The following is a 22,596-nucleotide window of genomic DNA, read 5'->3' as shown; positions in this document are numbered from 1 at the left end:
CTATTTTATCTAATTTTTATCTCTTTACTCTCTTTCTCATCACATCGTTGTTACTGCCATTTCTCATCCTCTTCGTCACCTTTCTTATCTCGTTTTATCTATGCCTTAACTCTCTCTTTCTTTCATTCGATTTCTAATAATCAAAGGAAGATGCTTTGCTTCCTGTGTTCGATTTCAGGCTCCTTGTGATCTCTGCGCTCTCATCGCCAAAAGGAATTGTCCTACTCTCAAGCTTCGTTTGGCTTGGCTCTTCTCAAAGCAGAAAGTAAAAGTACAACGTCGTCATATCAAGTCACATCAAAAAATTATCTACCAACTCGAACCTTTCACTTAAGGAGAAAATATCCACTGCACGAGACTTGGATCACTTTTTTGAAAGTCTTCTCTTAAGCAATGTACAATAACAGGCAAGAGCATTAAATGCAAAGCAAGTGACTGGTTTGTACTATGGGAGGCTTGGACAGTCAAGTAGCAGATGATGCAATATCTCTTGACCTACTAAGAGAAGTATATAAGGATCACTTGAGAGTTGAAGTAAATAACAATTCTTCAATCTTCTAAGCATTTTAAACAACAAGCAAAAATTCGAAAGCAACTCCTTTGTTCATAATCAGAGCACTTACGATTCAAATCCTCTCTCTCCTGAAATACTCTTGAGTTTCTTGGTGTCAAATCCACTACACACTTGTCAAAGAGTAACCTGTTCTTAATCTTTTTGCATCACTCTTTGAGAAGAGATCTAAGTAGAAGAAAAATCTTTTTTCGAGTTTAGGAAAAGTCCAGAAGAATACTTGTTGGGAGAAGTCTTGTCGAATACTTGTTAGGAGAGGTCCTGTCGAATATTAGTTAAGGAGAAGTCTTTGATACTCGTTAGTGGAAAATCTTAGTGGATACCAAGTCTGGACATAGCCCGTCGATTTAGGTTGAACCAGGATAAATTCTCGTGTGTGGTTCTTGTTTGATTTAAGTTCTCTATCGCTAAAACTTTAAATTGATCCGCTGCAACTTAACTCGTTTTTTAAAAGTTTTAAGAACTTATATTTGTTTGTTTTGGTTTGAAAAAGGTTGGTTTTATTAGATAAAATTCAAATCCTCATTTCTTGTGTCATTTATTTATTTATCAACTGGCATCAGAGCTTGTCTCTGAGTTTTCTAACATCTTAACAGGTGAAAGAGTAAAGATCCATGGCTGACGATGACAATCGCGGGCTACCAAAGATCCAAGCTAGGGGTGTACAAGACCCGGCTATGCCCGTCAACCCGTCTCGGCCCAAGCCTTTAGGACCGGGTTGACGGTTGATCATTGAGCTGTCCAGGTTCGGGTCGGGTCGAGTTCGGGTTGACACTCGGGTCGCTCGGCCCGTCCCACATATATATTTTATAAATTTTTAATTTGTTATAATGATCAAAATGTGATAGATGGTGCTCAAATTTATCTTATCATGTGGATGAGATGAAAATGTTTAACATCTATCTTATGAATTAAATAAACGTTGGTCAAAAGATTGACACTTTCATGCTCTAACAAGAGAAAATCATGCATGTGCATTATGCACATGTGAGACAAGTGAACAGAGATCAAAGAAAACGAGTGACACGTGCATATAGATCAAACAAAATGTAAACCTCTCAAGTGCACTAGATTATGCAAGAATTGGATCCTTTCAAGTTCTTTCTTCTAAAAATAGCTCCAACGTATAACTCTTTTAGTATGTTATTATCTTTTTACAATTTGTATCAAATAGTCTTGACTTATTGTCCATCGGGCCAACCCGGTCCCGTCCTACATAGACTCATCCTAAATTGGAACCGCATATTGTCGGGTTGCTTCGGGTATAAGAACGGGTTAGGGTCTATGAATTGGCCCATGCAATATTTACGGTCAGGTTAGGGTTAACCAAAACTCGTTTCAACCAGTCCCTTGTACCCTCGTAATCCAAGCTACCTTCAAGCTCCCATACTTTCACAGATCAGGTTACCCTCAATGGAAGAAGAGTATGAGGTTGTAAATAGAGTCTGCAAGTTTCAAAATGTGGGACATTAGTAGCAATGAAAACTATGTTTCCAAAGTTGCAACCACTCAACAACCTCTTCCCAGAGACACCGTTGGCTTGATGAGCATCGTGTGCACAATCAATATAACTCTAGTGAAAATTTGTGTTTTATTAACGCTTTAAATCCAGCAGAGCATGACAAAGTTTATAGCTATGAGACAGCTAAGGAAATCTAGGATGCCCTTGCCATAGCTCACGATGGTACATCCAATGTCAAGCAGACCAAAATAAATATGTTGGTAACACAATATGAGATGTTCAAAATGCAAGAAGATGAGAGCATCATTGACACACAAAATGAGGCAACTAGGCAGAACCTATGACAACACTGATCAAGTCAACAAAATCCTGAGAAGCTTGTCAAAGAAATGGAGACCAGAGGTTACTCCTTTCCAAGAAGCCAAAGACCTCAACACGTTAAAGATGGATGATCTCCTTAGACCACTGATGGTCAACGAAGTAGAGCTGAACCAAGACGAAGGCGTGAGAAAAAGAAAATCAATAGCTTTGAAGTCTAAGGTCAGAAGCTCAAAAGCCTTAAAATTTGAGGAATCTTATAGAAGGCTCTAAAGATTATTCAGATGAAGAACAAACTTTTATCACCAGAAAGTTCAAAAGAATGTGGCTGAAGAGAAAGAGAAAAGACTCAAACTTTCGAAAGCCTTCATCAAACTACAAAAATGAAGGAGAACAAAGTTCTGAAAAGAATCCTGCTGTGTGGTACGATTGTAAGAAGCCTGTATGCATCAAATTTGAGTGTCCCAAGCTGACAAAGAAGCCTTTCAAAAAGGACCACTTTAGCAAGAAGTAGAAGGCGCTCCTAGGAGGATGGAATGACTGATGACCAAGGATTATATGGTCTTTTTCCCTTTCTTTTCTTTTGTTTTCTTTCTTTATTTTTATCTTTTTGAGTCTTATTTAGTGTCTTTAGTGGTAATTGAGTCTTTTTATGTTTTAGAGTCATCATTTACATTTTAATCATTCTTAGTCTTTAATTGCACTTTTAGTCATTAAAGACTAAAAGTGTACAGATTCCTCAAGACTTCACATGCCTCAACGCCCCCCATTCCCACTCCATGGCGGCAACATTATGTTTTTGGAAGCCTTTGCATTATGGGAATCCCCAGGTGGAACCTTGCCAGCCAACCATGCCTCCGACGAGTCATCAACCAGGTCGGTTCCTTCTGCCTCCTCGATATTGTCGGTGTGAACCTTCTTCTCGCCCGACATAAGATTAAGTTTGACGAGAAACAAAAGGCATAGTAGGAGACTAAAAACGACAATAAACAAAACGACGACATTGATCCCAAAAGGAAAACTTCAACAAACGGGATAGAGAAAAGAGGATACACAATGTTCTTTGGGAAAGCGCCAAAAAAAAATTGGGGAAGACCAAACCATTACGCAGCCACACTAGGAAACCCTAGCAGATCGAAGGGACAATCTCACACCTTTAAATAATTTATATATTTTGTTCTAATATTCATTGTTGTTTTTAAATAGCGGTTATAGCGCCGCTATGCCGCTATAACGTAGCGGAAATTCGCCGTGCCGCGATCGCGACGCCGCGATGTAGCGGCAAACGCGATAAACGCAATAGCGCCGCAAAACTGAATAGCGCCGCGACGGGCAAAGTGAAAATAGCAGTGGAAGAGAAGATCACGTGTGATTTTAGGACTTTTTTTCAAAAAGGCACCGCTTGGGAGGTGGGAATCAGCCACCGACTGAATTAATTGTACCCAATTAATGGAAGAAAAGTTTTATAACTTAAAATCTTCACTCTATAAAAGCCTCAAAACCTTTCGGGTTTTCCCTTCTCTCTTCCTCCTTCTACATCAAGCTTCTGACTCCCATCTCTTCACTCTGCCATGCTCTGTTTTTTTGTTTTTTTTTTATTTATTTCTTTTTCTTTTATGTACTCTTCCGTTTTTTATTTTTAGCCTCTGTTTACTTTTTTCATACCCTGTTTTCTTTACTTTTCTTTTTCCTTTCCTTCTTTCTGCACATTTTCAGACTCTCTTTTTCTTTTTTTTTCACACTCTGTTTTCTGTTTTTTTCCGTCCTGTTTTGTTTCTAATATCTGTTCTTCCTTTTTCTCCTCTCCCATCATGATCTGTTATGTTTTTCTTCTTCCATTGTGAATGTGAACCTATGTTTCTAATATTTGTTCTTTCTTCACATCATCTTTTGTTTATTTTTGCCATTACATACAATGTTTTTTTATTTTCTGTTTTTTTTTTCCCTGTTTTGTTTCTAAAATTTGCTCTATCATGATCATTTTATGCATTTCACTAGATGTCTTAATTTTATTTATTTTTTGCAACTGTTTTTTACTAGCACAAACAGCACAACAAGCTGTTTTTCTATAATTTTTTTTACTTATTTTAACCGCTATGCGAATACCGCTATTTGCCCGCGACGCTATCCGCTAAATGAAATAGCGGATTTTGGCCTCGCCGCGATATTCCGTGATCGCGATTTGACAACACTGCTAATATTTTACTTTTGTTGAACCAGCCCACCTTCGAATATAAAATCCTAGGTTTAGCTTCAGCCTCCTATTTTTTAAAACCATATTCCATATCATAATCACCCGTTCAGCTAAGACACTGTTACCCGATGGCATGAGGCACCACCACTTTTGTAGTTTCAAATTCGAAGTCGTTATTACGGGCAAAAGTTCATAAAAGGTTGCAAGGAAGACAAGGGAATTGAAGTCACAATATTTTAAATTAAGAGTTAGCAAAATGTAGTGATTTGGTAAGAATGGCAAGAATTAATGAGTAGCCTTATATTAAAAGAAATTCAACTCTATAAAGTTTCTATATATGTGCACAGATAGTGTAAGCGTATTTGGAATGCACAGATCATGTCTCAGTTTCCTGCATGTGGTGATCATGATCTATATATCAGATTCAGAGTCTAAACGCCTTGTCGAATGGAATTCATCGCCTTCAAATAATTCCATGTGTTATAACATTCTAGTCTACGGTGGAGTCACACTCTCAAACCGATGACACCCTCTGATCTGGACTTTGACCACACTGTTCAGTCCATCTGCACCGTTCATTATCTCGCAGCATTGTCTGCGTGGTGACTGTTCATTCAGCAAACAATTTTTTCATAAGCTTAAATTAGAAATATATATAGACAAATATATTTTTTATTTGACAAAATAGAAGGAATAAAACAAACATTTGATCTTGATTGGTTTTTAGTTTTAGTTTTGTTTTAATTTGATTGTGATTGGTTATTGTTTCACAATTCTATTCAGGATGTGTTTGTTTTAGATTAAAAAATAATGATTTTTAAATTTTTAAAGAAATGACTAATTTTTAGAAATTAAAAAAATTAATTAATTTTTGTTTGTCTTCACTCATTAAAATATTTTTTTATCTTCTCTTATATTTATCATAATACATTTTCCTCACAACATATCACATAAAATGAATAATAACTTTCATTTTAAATTTTAATTAAAACAAAAATATATTTTATAATCTGTGAAAATTCAATTGTATAAGAGCATATTCAATGCTAGTTCTTAGTTCTTAGCACTATTCATGTGAGTCTGTACTGCCACATGTGCGCAACTCTTTGGACATTTCGCTTCGACCATGACTTCTTAGTTTTTAGCACTATTTATCCGATTCCACAATATCATTATATTAATATTTTTTTATTTTCATATAATTTTGATTTAAATTTAAATGTTAATTCAATACTTAAATTAAATGAATGAGAGAAAAAAAAATTAACATTTTATCCTAAGAACTCAAAAAAGTATAGTTTCTTATATAAGAACTTAATTCTTATTTTTAAGAACTAAGAACTCCACATCATCCCCTATAGTGGTTAAGAACTCAGTTCTCTTAGTTCTTAAATCAAAAATAAGAACTAACAACCTTGCATTGGAGACGCTCTAACGATGTAAATTCGATTGCGGTATATTTTATACCAAAAGAAAAGAATCACAAGCAAGAGATTATACATACCTGTTTCCAGAGGTGTGGCGAAAATTGGGACGCTGAAACGTTGACGTATTGAACAGCTAAAGCCGGCCCATACTCAACCCGCTCACACTCTTTCCCTGAAACGTCGACGTATCTTCTATAAGCGGATCGGGTCTCTCCCGGGCCCACATCATCAACGCGATCCATGAAATACACAAGAGCCTTCCGACACAGGTCATCACTTACGGGTCGGGTATTGAATGTAAACGGACCGTCACTCCAACTCCGCCACGTTCTGAATGTACCCACCTTTGTTTCAAGCTCCTTCGCCGTAAGGAGGAAAGGGTAGAGCTCAATGCTGTAGCCCCATGACACAGAAACCGACCAGTTCCGGCGAAGGTCGTAGCAGAAACTGTGCTGTAAGGTCCGACCCGGATCCGAATCGTAGGCTGAGATGAGTTTCTTCACGGAGTTGACTTGGGTCATGCTTGGGAAGATGGGGTCCACGTAGTCCAGGTGGTGTAATGTTACCAATGGTGCTACGGGGTGCGCTGCCAGTAACCCATACGGGTTGCCACGTATATCAACCTGTTATCAATAATCAATCAATAAATTAATAAATTAGGTGAAAGACTATTTTAAAAAGATCGAAAATGGTGGCTACAATGACTCTTGGTTTTGAAACTGATAGAATGCATTGATCTTGTTGCAAATTTTAACAGATATATCTACATAAAGAAGCCTACAAACTGAGAACAGAAGTGTTGACTTACAAAATTAATTTTTTTGTAATTTTGTTTAAATAATTTTTTTTAGTAGGATTATATATAGAGACACTTATTTAAAAAAATTCTAAAAACAATCATTTTTTTATTTTTGTTTGCTTTAAAGAATATTTTAATGATGAGAATTACAAATTGTTACGATTTTGTTACCCTTTTTATAAAACTAAACACAGTATCTTCGACGTAAAAAAAACACAATATCTTCTTAAAAAATACCATATCACAAATTGTCTTTTGAAAAATTTTAACGAATAGATTGAAAGGGTGTGTTGATGGCTTGAGATTTGAAAAGGAAAATACGGAAGAAGAGTTTTATGAGATATTTTGAAAATGGCCCGGAATGGTTTTTGTACTTTAAAAACCCTCTAAAAACTCCACTGTTCCGTTCACTTAAAAACTCTAAACAAAACCTAAAGTTATATTTTGGAGTTTGTAATAAAAAAGAGAAGGGAGGCTTTGAGACAACAAAGGGGATGGGAGATAACTCATCCCTTGTTTCTGCTTACTCAAGTGAATAACTCATCCCTTGTTTAAAAGTTAAAATATACAGAAAAGCTTATAATTTGGGGGACTTTACAAAATTACTACAAGAGATTCCCAAACAAGATAATGGCAAGCCTCCCATTCAATCTCTGCCGGCCGTGTTAAAAATTAGTTCACTGAATCAATTTTAAGAAGTATTGTTTTTGAACCCAAAGAAAAACAAAAAACGAAAAAAATATATAAAGAATATATATACCTGATGAAAACCAAGCTCTTTGGTAATCTGAACACCAATCTCACTTATACAAGCCTGAATTTTCTGATCAGACCCATAATACTCCGCATATCGATCAATGCAGCCATCCAAAATCTTGACCAACTCCGCCGCCAAAGGGTAGCTTATGGCGAAGCCTCCACCACCATAAGCCATGGTGTAAAAATGGACTAAATCCTGTTCCACGCTCTCAGAATTCCCACCAATGTAGTACATTTGATTGTGATCATATTTCGACAGCACAGTGATGAGATTATCGATGAAGAAAACGGTGTCATCATCACCCATCACGAACCATCTCACATTTTCTAACCCTAGCTCGAAACTCTCCTTCACTATGCGCGCTATGCGAATCGCCGACCGCGAACCGTACGAGCAGGTGTACTTAAACTCCGACGTGTTGCCAGAGACCCTGTACGGCGGTGAGGTCTCCGGCCACGTCTCATTTCCTGGGGGGTCTTTGTCCAGCCACACGAAGCCTCTGGTGGCCCCCGGGCGCCACCAGAGCTCAGTGTAGTAGCGGCGCGTGTTCCATGTGTTGGCGGAGCCGCCGATCCCAAAAAAGATGTGGGAGATGTTGGTGGGTTCCTGTTCCTCCTCGCCTGCTGCGGTGGTGGAGCGGTGTTGGAGTATGCTTTGGTAGGTTTTAATTGGGTTGTGGTGTGGGGGGTAGGAGATAGAAAGGAAGAAGAGATGGGAGATGAGGAAGAAGGTGGAAATGGCGAGACCCGCTTTGAGGAAGAGAGAGAGGAGATCGGAGGGTTTGATGGTGGGGAAGAGGAGGGTTTTCCATGGCTTCTGGAGAAGGTGTCGAATCGGTTCTGCGGCGGAAGAAGACATTTGAAATCAGATGGAAAGTTGAGGTATGGAATCAAAATACAAGGGTATATATATATTATATAAGGGCAGTGTTTCTTATTCTGGAGGGGCATGAGGCAAGTGTAGTGGAGCATTAGTGGCTCGAACGTTTTCCTTCATTTTAGGTGGGAGCATCAGTGGAGCCTACTCCTATTATCGAGTCTTAATTTAGGCAATATATTTCTTTTTGGTATCTTTTGTATTATATAGTACAAGGTTTAATTGCACATTTGATCCCTTATGTTTACTTTTTGTGTAGTTATCGTCCCTAAAGTAAGAAATTAGCAAAAAACGTCCATCACTTTGTTGAACGATAACACTTTTGGTCCTTCATCTATAATCCGTAAAAATACTAACGATTTCTGTCAAATATTTAACAGTTTTCTTGAAGAAAAAAAATTAACAAAAAAAAAAATGAAACCCAGGAAATTTACGATGTTCTTCATTATGTTCAACATGTTCTTCATCTTCTTCAATTATTTTCCAGAAAAAATAAGAACAAACTCTTCATCAACAACAAGCCACCAAAACATTACTCTTTCCCTCCACCAAACCAAAAAAACGCATGAATTGAAATCCTTCTCCGTCACCAGCACCCTCAATCGTACCTCACCTATTTAACATTGGTTAGATATGAGTACGAGACAGAGATTGGGTCTGGGTTGCGTAAAAGTGTACTAGACTTTATTCCCGCTTATGATTGTGAGCACTGAGCACTGAAGAACCATGGTTGAATCGAAAAATGGTGCGGGGAAAGACGAAGAAGGAGGAGGAAGAGGATGAAAAGATGGAGGTGACAAACCCAGAAGTAACATAGCCTAAGAGGCTTAAAGCCTTGGCCTTTTCCAACAACATCTCCTCCAAGACCCTAGCCAGAAGCTCCATCCACCTCAACCCTTCTTCCATCGTCACCAAGCATCACGACAAAGACATCATTAAGAAATCTCATGGGAAGAGAAGCAGGTTCCTCTTCTCTTCCCTGGTCTCTTTTCTCCTGTTGCTGGCGGCAATATCGGTGATCCCAAGGATTTGGGAACCAAAAACTCCATTCTCTACCTCGATTTCCCTTAGGTTCTTTCTCTTTTCTACTTGCCCTTTTTTTCTATTTCTCTTCAACTTTAGGGGGGGAACGATGCTTGGTTCATGGGTTTGCTTAGATTTTAAAGGATGCTAAGAATTGGGGTTCTTCTTCACTCGCCTGGATCTTGAACCTAAAAGGGGTTATCGTTGTTTTTAGATTTGTGACAGGAAGTAAGCAAGACTAGAGGTTATAATTAAGCTAGGATCATAGATTTTGAATCCGGCACCCCTTTCTACCAAATGTTCTATCAAGCCTTTTCATTACATATATAGCATCAAGTTCCTCTTACGTGATCCTTCATGTCTTTGCTATGATTCAAATGAGTGTTAACAGATTAATGAGTTGATTCAGAAGTTGGGATTCAATGTTCTGGGTTTTGATGGTGTTGAAGGTGAACGAAGAGGATTGCAAAAAGTAAGTTTTATTTTCAAAAACAAAAATAATTTGGACGGTATAGTGATGAAGGACTAAAAGTGTTGTCATTCGACAAAGTGAGGGATGTTTTTTTGCTATTTTCTTATTTTAGGGACGATAACTGCACATAGGGTAAACACGAAGGACTAAAAGTACAATTAAGCCTTACAAAAGACTTACAAATTACAAACCAGGATGAAGCATATACAATAAAATAACCAGGATCAAGCAAATACTTACATATATAGTAAACTATTTTGAATTTTAATTTCTTTTATGAAATTCAACGCTGCCATTTTAATTGTCATCATGTCAAATACTACTTTTGATTCAGATAATTGTATTTCTATTATTGTGGGTGCTTTTGAGGTAAAAAATACTCTTATTTTCTTATTAGTATTGTACTCGTGCACCATGATGATAATATGAAAGACATAAATTTATAATATATATATAGTAAAAAGTTAAATTGAATAAATATGTGCGTTATAAAAATTATTAAGTGTTATTAATGTAAGATTTAGATTTTAGAAGTATTATTAATCAATTAATTTTCGACTTATGCCTAAGGTTTTAAGTCGGCGTAAAATTGTTTGTAAGAAGTGTGTGATTAACAAGACAAGATATATATATATATATATATATATATATATATATATATTTGTAGTTAAACTGTTAACAATTCAAAAATATTCAAAAGGCGATCTGTCGTCGTAAAAACATAAAATAAGTCTTGATTCTTAATTAGAGCGGGAATAAGAACTTTTGATGCCAATTTGAGAATGTATGTTTAATTTCATGAATTTTGACTGTAATAGTGATAAGTTCTATTTTCGGAACTCAGTGAAGTTTTTCTCACCTCCTGCAGGGTTTAAGTATAGGACTTTCGGGCCGTGAACGAATATGTTCGAAATTTTATAAAAGAAAATTCAGTCCGCGAAAAATTTCGGATCGCAAATGTGCCGATCTCGTTGCACGTTGCCCTGAGAAATTTTTGGGAGGCTTAAGAAATATTTTTGGGGTGTGCACCACTCCTAGGACACCTGACCAACCCTTGTGGAGGGTTATGTGTCCTAACGAGTGGTTAAAAGTTTATTAACCCTCTTAACCACACATTTTTTTCACTTAACCCTTAAGTAAAAAAAATCACACACACATACTTGGAGCTCGCGGGGTAGAGATAGAGGAAGATGAGAAGGGAAATTCTTGATTTCTCTTGTGTTTTTAAGTGAGATTGAGTGATCGTTGGAGCTCGGAAGATATTGGAAGCAAGTGTTTGTTCTTCTCTTTGAGTTCCAAACTGCCACCATCATCTCATCACCTTCATCTTCATCTTCTGTCCTTGGGTTTCTTCTTGTGTTGAGGTAAGATTTCACCCCAAGCTTTGAGTTGATGGATTTTGTGAGTGCTTTTATGGTTGATTTATGCTTTTGAACCATGGGTTTTAGTTGGAATCCTTGTTGATGCATGAATATAGAGGAAAATCCTAAGTTTTGAAATTTTATGCAAGAGTTTTAGTGATATATATACCATGCTTTAGCTTAAGTGTCTTCACATTAAGTGCACATATAACCTTTAATATGAGTGATGTGGAATCAATTTTGCATAAACACAAACTTTAAGTTCTAGGATTTTGTTAAGTTTTCGTCCCTATGGTTTAAACCTTCATGAAAGTGAATGAGGAGGCCTTTAGATTTCTAAAAACACTAGTGATGATGCATGATTTTTAACTTGAGGAAAATGGTAATTCAAGAGAAACCTTGTTTGGAAGTTTGGTTGATGTATAGCCCTAGAAATGCCATGAAAATACTTCGGATTTAATTAGTTTTGGTTGATGTATAGCCCTAGTGATGATGCATGATTTTTAACGTGTTTTATGAATTACTTCCCTGTTCGTTGCATGTAGATGCAACACTTGAACACTAGTCAACTAATGGGCCCTCCAACCTTGTTTAATTTTTTTTTTTTCAAAATAAGCACTTACATCTTTATTTTAGGGATTTTTTTTTGAATCTTTATGATTTTTTATAGAATTTTTCTTAAATTTAATTTTTCTATATTTAAAAAATAATAATAAAGGGTAATGATCCAGCGCAGCCGAGCCTACATACGTGCAGAGGTGCGGCGCGGGAAAATCCAGAGAGCAAAATTGATTAACAGTGCTATTGCAGCAGTTTAATCAATCCGCGGCTATTGACTAGCACCAAAGCACAAAACACCACAAAGAGACCATTTTCACCAGATTTTTAAACTTAGCTAATTTTTTCAGCTATGCAATGCATGGGACTCTAAGGCACAATAAGACTAAAAAATTCATAAAAATTAAAATAAAAAAAATAAAACTTAAGACTCAAAAGCTATTTTTTAAGCGGTAGGAGTTGGGTAGGAAGCTCCAGGGGTCGATTCCCAGCGGGTGCAATTTATTTTTCCGATGAAAAAAAAAGCTATTTTTCAAACATTGGCTTGTCTCCCAAGAAGCACAATGTTATATAATCCGTGCTAGACTCTTTCGGATTCAGAGTTTTATCCGGTATTGATTCCAAATTTCATTAAATCCTACAGATCACATTTTTGTGGTTCAGTTTGGATTGATTTGAGGTGAAACTAGAAACCGATCCGATCAAACTTCATTAGTTCGGTTTCAATTCGGCGTTAGCGAAAAAAATTCCAAAATCGAACCGATGATGATCGGTTCGATTCATTGGTTTCACAACTTTTTTTGGGTCAATATAATTTCCACAACTTTAAATACATAGCAATCACATATGATTCACAACTTAACAATGCACAAAAATGGCAAATTAATAACTCAATATCTTAATGCAAATCCATAATTCATAATCCATCATCCACAACTTAAGTACTTAACAATGCAAATGCTTAAAGTAGTGCTTAATATTAGTACCATTACAAATAAATAAATATCATCAAGTCGGTTTATCGGCTTTTTGGTTTTTAATTTTTCAAACCGAGAACCGAACCAATCTTTATTGGTTTTTATCGGTTTTGAATCGAATAGCAGAAAAATTGATCCAGTTACTTTGGTTCGGATCTTCGGTTTCTTCGGATCACCCTTGATTACTACCAGACAAAAAGCACAACTTGCTGAGAATGAGAGTGAGAAAGGAGGGGGAGACTCCGATGAAGAATAAGAGAGATTGTAGATGAAAAATAGGGTCTCAAACAACCACTAACATTGTCGCAACTTGGTTGTTGATTGGAAAACAAAACGAGGAGCAGCTTGAACAAGGAAAGAGGCTGCACTGTTTCAAAAGCTATAAGCTTGGAATTCAATTCAAAGGCCCAAGGCCTTAGAGCAAATTACAAGGCCCAGAGAATATTCCTGCAGGCCTACCAAATTGAAAAAAAAGATATCTGAATGAAGGAGAAGCACTCTTTTTTGGTTAATAAGGAGAAGCCCTTTTTTTTTGTCAAAAGGAGAAGCACTTTAAGTTGTATATCAAACCCTAAATGGCTAATATTTAATTTAGGCCCAACCACTTTACAGATCATTTCATTTTAGTCACTTGCTCCTAGGGGTGTTCAAAAACTGGAAATGGTTAAAACCAAACCATATCCACTTTAAAACCAGTTTTACAATTTGGATTTTTTAACCGATCCAGTTTTGATATCTCAAACCGGTTATAAAACCGGTTTTTAATCTGGATCCGAATTTAACCGGTTATAACCAGTTTAAAACCGGTTATGTTTAAAACCGGTTTTAAACCAGTTTTAAAATCTGGATTTAATTCAGAATCAGTTTTTAAAACTGGATTTGATTGACAAACCGGATTTGGTTGAAAACCGGATTTTAAAATTGAATTTTGAAACTATATTTGGTCATTTCATTTGTCTAATATGATATACGGTCAAATTTATCTAAGATGATTGACTAAAAAACGTGAATATAACTTTTATGAGTTTTCAGTAACACCAAGAATATGATGAACATAAAAATATACTTATTCAACAAACATACCATCATAAATAGCTGAACATTCCCGTCAACTAATCTAAAATGGATCTCCTATCATCATCAACAATAGCCATGTTATGATTTCCATTCCATAAGACAGCCATGAAATTGGCTCTGGCTTACAACACTATAAGATATGAAATTCCAAAATAACTTGTTTCATAGCTTAAAACCAAAGCAAGTAGCACTTATATATTGCAAACACTAAGAGTAAAGAAGCTAAAATAGTGACATAGCAGCTAAAAACAAAGCATTGTCAAGGATCCAACAACATTACAACACCTACATAATTAAGAATGAGCATTTACATTCTAACACCTGAGTTGTAAACAAACACTAAATTAGACTGGTCAAAACTACACTAGGGACCAGCAAACATAATAAACTGAGCAACAATCAAAGAATTCATTCATTCTCTTGAGGATTGTTGATCAATGACTCGTGAACGTGAGAGATGACACCACCACCAACAATGGTTCCCTTGACCTACATAACAAAATTCAACAGCAAGGCCACAAGATCCATTAGAGTAGCAAAATCAAGCAACTATCAACAATACATGGAAGTAAACTTTTATTATACCCAATTGCACAAGCATATCCAAAAAGGTGCAACTAATTTCATAAAAAAACAAACTCTTACTATACCTTTCAATCTTCATCAAGCGCAATAGAGGTGGTAGTAATATCTTCAGTGGAGGCCACTTCTGCAAAATAAACAAATACTTTTAATTATCTAAAAATTCATACTATTATAGGTAACAATAAACATATCATCAAACATAATTTGTTATTATACCTTGCTCATATTTCTCAAGCTCCATAACTTCCTCATTTGAAAGTAATGATTTTGAATATTTCCCCTTAATCCAATCTTGAGTACAGATAAGTGCTTCCAATGTTTTTGGAGTTAAGGAACTCCGATACGGATCAACCACCCTTCCTCCTGCACTAAAGGTGGATTCAGAAGCCACGGTAGAGATAGGTATAGCAAGCAACTCTCTTGCAATGCTTGCAAGGATCGGATACCGACTTGCATTCAGCTTCCACCAATTTAAAATGTCCAGTGATCCACGTTCCTCTAAACCATCCTCCAAGTACTTAGTTAATTCATTTTTACTTCCACTTGAATCAAAGTATTGATTATATCCATAACGGTCATCACTGATTTCAGCATAAAATTGCACTCTTCCTTGCGAGTTGTCACCTTGAGACCCATCTACCACACCTTTAAACTCCTCAAAAATTGTTTTTAAACACACCTCCAACTTACTTATAAGATAAGTTGACTCACTATAGTCAAAAGAGTCACTAATCAACCGCTTCTGAAATTCTAATTTGTATCTGGGGTCTAACACCAAAGCAATAAACATTAACATGTTAAAATTATCAGCTGTTCCTAGGGGTGTTCAAAAAATCCGGTTTCCATAACCAATCCATAACCAAACCATAACCATATCCAGAAAATCCGGTTTTATATATAACCGGTTTTAATGTATCCACTTTTTAAAGTGGATAGCAATTTGGATATCCAGTTTTTGAAGACATAATATTTGAAGAGAAAAAGTATATCATATATCATATTTCCACCAGTCATAATATTTGCTTCAGGTTCTTCAATAGACCTGTAACCATGTAAACTTAAAGTCCATTTTATTTATTGAATAAGATTAAGCATTGTAGTCCATGAAGAGAATGTTTCCATATGTAGCTGCAATTGGAACAATTCTGAAAGGATTATTTTCCCTTTTTTGTTGTATACAGATGCAGGTATAAACTTATATTTATATTGTTAATCATACCAAGCTAATATTACATCACTAAAAAGTTGGAGTGGTAAATTTTTCATTCCATTATGTCATGAAGCAAGTTTAAAAGTTTAACCAATGATATCACATATACTTGGGCTAAAAAGCAGAATGAATATGGATACAATACAATGAACCAGAACCATGTCCTTGGCTGTTACACATTACACAACCTTTCACATACAAAGCAAAACAGAAAGATGTATCCGGAAAACAGAGCAGTAACTAAAATTCATGAATTGAATGTATCTACAAAAGAAAGAAAGAAAGAATTCATCAAACAAACTTGTGCTTTATAATAGTGACTAGATAACTATCTTGACAGTCTAACAACATGAACAGCAAAAGAAAGACAACACCATCACATCTTAGACAATCCACATTGATCTTCAAGTTCAAGGGTGATCACTGACCTGCTTGTCTGCTCTTTTAGTTCTAAGCTCCTCTACAACCTCCAATGCTCGGATCTGTCATGCCTTCAAGATCTGCAAACCCAAAATTATTTTACACAAGTGGAAAAAAAAAAACAGGAAGTTGAAATTTGGGGTGAGAAATAAAAGCATCTAATGCCATATCAAATAGTTTCAAATTTGATCAAGTTGGAATATGATTTGGAGTTTTCATAGTGATACGATCCTGTCAGATAATAATTGGACTTGAAAATATGAATTATCAAGGGAAGAAACTACCCACATCTTTACTCTGAGATATATGAATTAGCATATTAAAACTACCCACATCTTTACCTAGAACAGATTCAGATTATGCCTCATCGATCCAGAAAGAGAAACAAGAGGGTTACTAAGCCGAGTGCTACAATTGGAACTAGTCCCTTATTTCTCCATCAAACCCAACTCTTAGAATCCCTCAAAACTCAATAACTGAGTAAACCCATAAACCAAACACCCCATATCCTCAACAACAATGAAGAGAAATGAAAAGGGTAAGTAGAAAAGAGGAAGAACCTGGGGAAATCGAGGTAGAGAATGGGGATTTCGGTTCCAAATCCTGAAGGTCAGTGACGCAAACCCAAAATTGGTGGCGGCGGCGGCGACGGCAGCGGCGGCGATATCATTGGGCGGCGGCGAGTTGATTTGGGAATAGGGTTAGGGTTCTTTGAAAGTTGAGACAGGAACTGAATTTGGATTTTAGAAATTGAAACCGGTTATGAATGAATAATAGAAAATTGATTTTTTAAAAATATTAAATTTGGTTTTGGATATGGTAAACTGGTTTTTTATCCAAATTCAAAAACTGGATATCCAAATTGGTATCCACTTTAAAAAGTGGATACATTAAAACCGGTTATATATAGGCTATGTTTGGCATGTCATTTCAGCTAGCTTATAGCTTATTTGACTAGCTTAAAGCTTATTTGACTAGCTTAAAAGCTCTATAAAAATGTTTGGTGAAGGAGCTTATTTCAGTAGCTTAAAGCTATAAGCTATCTCAGGTAGCTTAAAGCTTATAGCTTATTAAATATATTCGCATTTTTATCCTTACTATTTTATGAAAATTTCACCTTTAGCCTTATATGTTTTCTACTAAACCTATTTACCTACTCATTTTCCGATGTACCAAAAAAAAACTTATTTATTTATCAGTTATCACACTTGTCTCATATGTACATCGTTCCCGCACAGAAATAATTACTACTTCAGAATAAAATAAATAATTTCATATTACAAATTACTAATTATTTGTTTTATTCTATTTAATTTAATAAATATATAGAAAAGTAAATAAGTAAAAATTAATATTATATTTTTAAGATGATAAATAATTTGAGTGAAATTAAAAAATTTATAATAATTTTAATATTAATATCATATAGGTATTAATGTGAAAATAAAGTAATGTTAAATATAAAAAAAATTATACAAGTATGTCATTTTATGTCATTTTACAATCTCAGCTTGTTCAACAACTAGTTTTACCAAACACTTTTGTTCAAATTACGTAGTTTTTCAGCTATCAGCTATCAGCTTTCAGCTAGCTTATCAGCTTTCAGCTTTCAGCTAGCTTTTCAGCTATCAGCTAGCTTTTCAGCTTTCAGCTAGCTTATCAGCTAAACGTGCTAAACATAGCCATAAAACCGGATTTTCTGGATATGGTTATGGATTGGTTATGAAAACCGGATTTTTTGAACACCCGTACTTGCTCCTTTTTTATGGCCCGCGGGTCATCTTATTTTATAGACCACCCGGTTTATTTATTTTGTGTATTTCTTTTTATAAGGATTTATTTTGTGTATTAAAATAATAGTCACTGTTTGACCAAAAAAATAAAATATTAGTCACTTACTTAGATCCTTTGTCATAAAAATGCTATTGTTTTTTTGTTAAAAATAAATTGTTATGCTTTGAACTAACATATCAAAATAATTTTAATCTTCCTAATGTATTGAAGATCTTTTTTACGGTTATACGAAGACATAAAATACAAAAACTTTAAGTTTATTTTCAAATCAATTCTTTAAAACTATTTAATATCAATTTAAATGTAAGATATTTATAGTATATATTAATTTAACTTCTCCGTCACACGCAAGTGATTATTCGCTTGCTAGATATGAACAAGGTAGCTGAACAGATGTAAATCTTGCATCAGGACAAGATATATTTTCAAAGATATACTCAAAACCTAGGTCTAATCATATGGAATTGGATATGGCTCATTTCGTGAACATATGAATGGTTGTTACACATTAGGAGGAAATAAATACAGAGAATACTAGTCTTTAAAACTAATTAAGAGTGAGAAGATAGTAACACTCAATGATTTGTAGTGGTTTGGATGGAATCTGGAACATGAGTTATTATTGGTTACATGTCTGGTTATTTGTACAATAGGCAATAAAATCATCCATCAAACATACAAATATTTTGAATTTCTCTGTTATTATTCTAAGTTTTTTTACTAATTTTATCCCTTTATTTATTCCTTCCAGCCTTTACTTTATATCTTCATTAACTTATTTATCATTTTCCAGTTATTTATTAGTTTTTTTCTCCATTACTTTAATTACATTTAATTACCTCGTCTTCAAGTTCTCAGTAGAAAGCTCTAAGAGCTTTTTAAAGTATCTTAGTAACCTACATTGAAGAACAATGACTCTTCCTTAAGCAATCGCCTATTTAAGAAATTATTGTGTTTGTTTCTCAATCGATTCACATAGCAGTCTTTAGACCTAATTTTATTTGAACTAAAAACTGTAAAAACAAAAAAAAATATTGTATAATCCTCATGACTAACCTATATGGTTAGATAAAAATCCATATATGCTCTAATTATATCTCTAGAATGTTATAGCTATCATCATCATTTCATAATAGTTTTCTTCGAGAACCAACCATAGCTTCAAAGTACTAAGTGATAATTTTAATAAGAAAAACGAAAGATAAGGAGATGATATAGATAATAAACTAAAAAGAGACTCTACACCATATGACAAATCACAAGATTTAAAAATCTAAACTTCTCTACTAGAGAAAAAAGGTTAAGCTTAACTGGAAATGTTGACATAAAGTAATAATTATAATTTATGATACATATCAAAGGCTTTTTTTTATCTACTATACACCACTAAAATAGGTAGTGTACAATTACACTGTATCTATGACTCTTAACTATGCAGGAAAAGAGTATATTAGCTGTGAAATAGCTAGGAGTTAGTTCACCTTTCAAAAATAAAAAAAGAATTAGTCGGAAATTCTAAAATTTATCAGTAACTAATGCGCTCTGATAATTGGTGTACACCATTTTCTTTTAACCTGAAAAATAAATAAGTTGCAGGTTAAAAAAATATGATGTAGACAAATCATTTTGGCTAGTGCTTAAATACACCTCTAGTTAAGGTGATGGACAATAGAACTCGTTCTGTCCCTATAATAAAATTCCTTTTTTCTTTTAGTAAATTTATGTTTATCACCTTATTGTAAATGAAAAGTTTAATGCCACTATAAATGGGATAAAAAATTGATTATGTTTATCATTTCTCTTATATTTTGTTTCTTAACTAGAAAGCATTGCAAGACAGCTATCAAACTGCTAGTTAGCTTCCTCCAATGACATAATTATTGAATATGCGCAACAAAAGTAAGCTAACACATTGAGTAAAAATCTTAATTAACTTTTCACCCACAGGGAAAACATTTTTCAGCTTTTCATAAAGCCTAAAAGTGCACAAGATACAAATGATATTAATTCTTATTGATCCTCTCAAGGCAATCCAAAAGAAGATGTCTAGTAGAATGATTGAATGCGTAGAAAATGATGCAACAGTAATATTTTATTCAACTAGCTTAGGGTTCTCTCACCTTTTTAAAAGCATTGATAAGTTGCATGTAAACCATATATTATATTCAGCTAACATTAAAATAAGGGGAAAAAACTTGGAGGTGCCAATCTTCCTTAGTTCTCCAATTTGATTATAAATTTTGTTACGGCGCTGCCAATATTAACCTTTTTCCTTATTGCTATAGCTATTGCACTCTTCTTTACTTGCCAAAAAAAGATGGAGTTCAATGCCCAAAATTCTAGTAAATCTCAGCAAATAGGGTGGAGATCAGATGATTTGGGTGGTCCTGGACAAGTTAGGTCTTATTCTTGTACCTTTTGCAAGAGAGGGTTCTCAAATGCACAAGCACTAGGTGGCCACATGAATATCCATAGAAGGGATAGAGCCAAGCTCAAGCAATCTTCCGAAGAAAACTTGCTTTCTTTGGACATTTCAATGAAGAGCACAGAGCACCTTGATTCAGAAGAGAACCTAGCACCTCAAAAAGGCAAGCTGGTAAGTGCAACAACAGCAGAACATCCTCGTAATCCTTCATATGTTGCCAAAGCAACTGGTAGTAGTGTTGTTGTACAGATGAGCAGTGAAGAGGAGAAAACAGATTTAGACCTTGAGCTCAGGTTAGGCTTTGAACCGCTTGGGTCATCAATATTGAGCACCAGAGCGTTCTTTTGATTGGTTTCTATCGGAGAATCAGCAGCCGAAGGTCACATTTTTTACGTGCCTACCAGCTCTTTGCAATTTAGTTTAAGTAATTAAATTTAAAATGAAAATTACATTAAATTTAAAGGAGATGTGTATTTTATGAGAATATTTTGAGAATATAAAAATAAATCATTACTACTACATCTAATCATGAATGGTTATGATCAAAACAAATTGATATATAGTCATGCGATAGTCACGTGATCATTTAAAAATATCATGTGACTTTTGACTTAATGTTTTAAATCTTAATCATTCATGATTAAATCTAATAATTATAATTTATTTTTATATTCTCATAGTGACTATTTCTCTTAAAATACCTCTTCAAATTTAAACTCTAAATAAATATACATGCGCTCTTGTATGTTAATATTCCTTGTATTTTTCTCCTGTCAGCAGATGAGTTTGCCGTTATTTTGGCATTGTCTCTCTGTTTTTTTTGTTCTTTTAGTAATTAGTGCCATACTTGTTCTCTAGCTACTTTATATAAAGAAAATAAACTATTGCTTAGGCGATGAACATAAATTTAAGCTATTATTGAAAGTTCTTTTGTTTTGTGTGTTATGTAAAAGATATTCGTTGGATTCTAAATGTAATTCTCCCAATTATAAGTTATATAAGTTTAAAAGTTATGAATGGTACGGTTATATTGTTTTATTAGTTTATTCAATATTATTATTATTGTACTATACCTTCCAAAGTTCTGATATGCCTTATCGTTTATTTAAATTGATTGACGCTACTGTAAATAACAGAATGTTTTTCGCTAATAGTTTAATTTCTTAAGCTTGACTCCAGATAATATCATATAATTCATTCAACTTTTAGCAGTTACGATGTGCTCATCCTGCAGCAGCTAACATAGAAACTGCTATCATCAACTTTCGGAATAATTTGTAGCTAGCTAGCTTGAAATTAACACATGCAAAGTTCTGTTTCAAAAAAAAAACATATGCAAAGTTCAAATTTTGATGCCCCTTGTTATTTTAATAAATAAAAAATCATTCCTTTCATTCCTTATAAGAATTAAGTTGGAGGTGCACCTTTTTTTTTGTTACAAGGAGAGGACTAAGCCCCGAAAACACAAAAAGACTAAGCGCCCGGATCAGGAGGAACTGTTCTGTTCTCTGGAACTGCAAATACCTGTGTGTTGTTTCTGTCGTTAAATGGAAGGGTTAGGAACTGTTATGTTCTATTCTCAGGGCTGCAATTGTATTTTTTCTTCGTTTGTCTGTTCCATGTTCCTTGTTCCTAGGACTCAGTTTCTCTACTCGGTTGTTACCTTGTTTTGGGCTGGACTTTTGTGAGAAATCACAGATAAAACACACAATATCTTTGGTCATGCAGTTCGGCCAATTGTGCCTACCTCTGCGGCTATAGAGTAGCTATAGCTCATTTGTATTACTTGTGACATGAAGCATGTGGTACCAAGTACAACTTTTAGGGTTACAGAGTTTACATATTTATAGGATACTACTAACTCTAGTAAAACATCATAAAATCTTCTTAAACTCATACACAATCCCCTTAAATCAAATCCCAATAAAGTGAACACATTTAACCCAAAATAAAACAGAAACAAATCTGAAACAAGTCTTTCTGATTTTTTTTTTCTAATGAGGCAAAACCCAACAATCTCCACCTTGGCAAATTCTCGAACTGCCTGTGAAGATATCTGCCTCAGTCTTCAGAACTTCGATTCCTTGGGATTGTACTCCTCCTCATGCTTAACACCGAGAACTTTGTCACAAGTCCAAGCCCGGCTCGAACCTGTCACTGGTGACTGGCATGGTCAATAGTCGCACTACCTTGCAACTGAACTCCAGCTTGCTCAACACCGTGTTGCTTCACTCCTCCACCTTGGCATCCATCCACTTCTCCTTCCCTGGCGTGGCCATCGCCTCTT

The 22,596-nt window shown here is 34.9% G+C and overlaps 2 protein-coding genes across 2 annotated transcripts; one reads left to right on the top strand and one right to left on the bottom strand.

Moving 5' to 3' along the window:
- Nucleotides 1-4,762: 4,762 nt before the first annotated feature.
- On the bottom strand, nt 4,763-8,473 carry LOC130729271 (uncharacterized). The gene is made up of 3 exons (XM_057580960.1): nt 7,532-8,473; nt 6,050-6,595; nt 4,763-5,151 (listed from the first exon to the last, which is right to left on the bottom strand). Exons 1-3 carry the CDS (start codon nt 8,387-8,389, stop codon nt 5,041-5,043), a joined length of 1,515 nt encoding a protein of 504 aa, XP_057436943.1. The 5' UTR covers nt 8,390-8,473; the 3' UTR covers nt 4,763-5,040.
- Nucleotides 8,474-20,079: 11,606 nt separating this feature from the next.
- Nucleotides 20,080-21,310, top strand: LOC130732446 (transcriptional regulator TAC1-like). Its single transcript, XM_057584493.1, has one exon. It carries the CDS (start codon nt 20,202-20,204, stop codon nt 20,655-20,657), a length of 456 nt encoding a protein of 151 aa, XP_057440476.1. The 5' UTR covers nt 20,080-20,201; the 3' UTR covers nt 20,658-21,310.
- The last annotated feature ends 1,286 nt before the right edge of the window (nt 21,311-22,596 follow it).

This window comes from Lotus japonicus, chromosome 1, assembly GCF_012489685.1.
Source record: "Lotus japonicus ecotype B-129 chromosome 1, LjGifu_v1.2".
In the NCBI taxonomy this organism is placed as follows: domain Eukaryota; kingdom Viridiplantae; phylum Streptophyta; class Magnoliopsida; order Fabales; family Fabaceae; genus Lotus; species Lotus japonicus.
Note: the sequence above shows the minus strand (reverse complement) of the source record. Positions and strands in the feature narration are given on the sequence as shown.

Bases quoted from the DNA above. Each gene is read 5' to 3' on its own strand.
- LOC130732446 (XM_057584493.1), top strand. From the start codon at position 20,202: ATGGAGTTCAATGCCCAAAATTCTAGTAAATCTCAGCAAATAGGGTGG.
- LOC130729271 (XM_057580960.1), bottom strand. From the start codon at position 8,389: ATGTCTTCTTCCGCCGCAGAACCGATTCGACACCTTCTCCAGAAGCCA. The intron at 6,596-7,531 runs GTATATATATTC...TATTGATAACAG, and splicing joins AAGAGCTTGGTTTTCATCAG to GTTGATATACGTGGCAACCC. The intron at 5,152-6,049 runs GTATGTATAATC...CTGAATGAACAG, and splicing joins CGCCACACCTCTGGAAACAG to TCACCACGCAGACAATGCTG.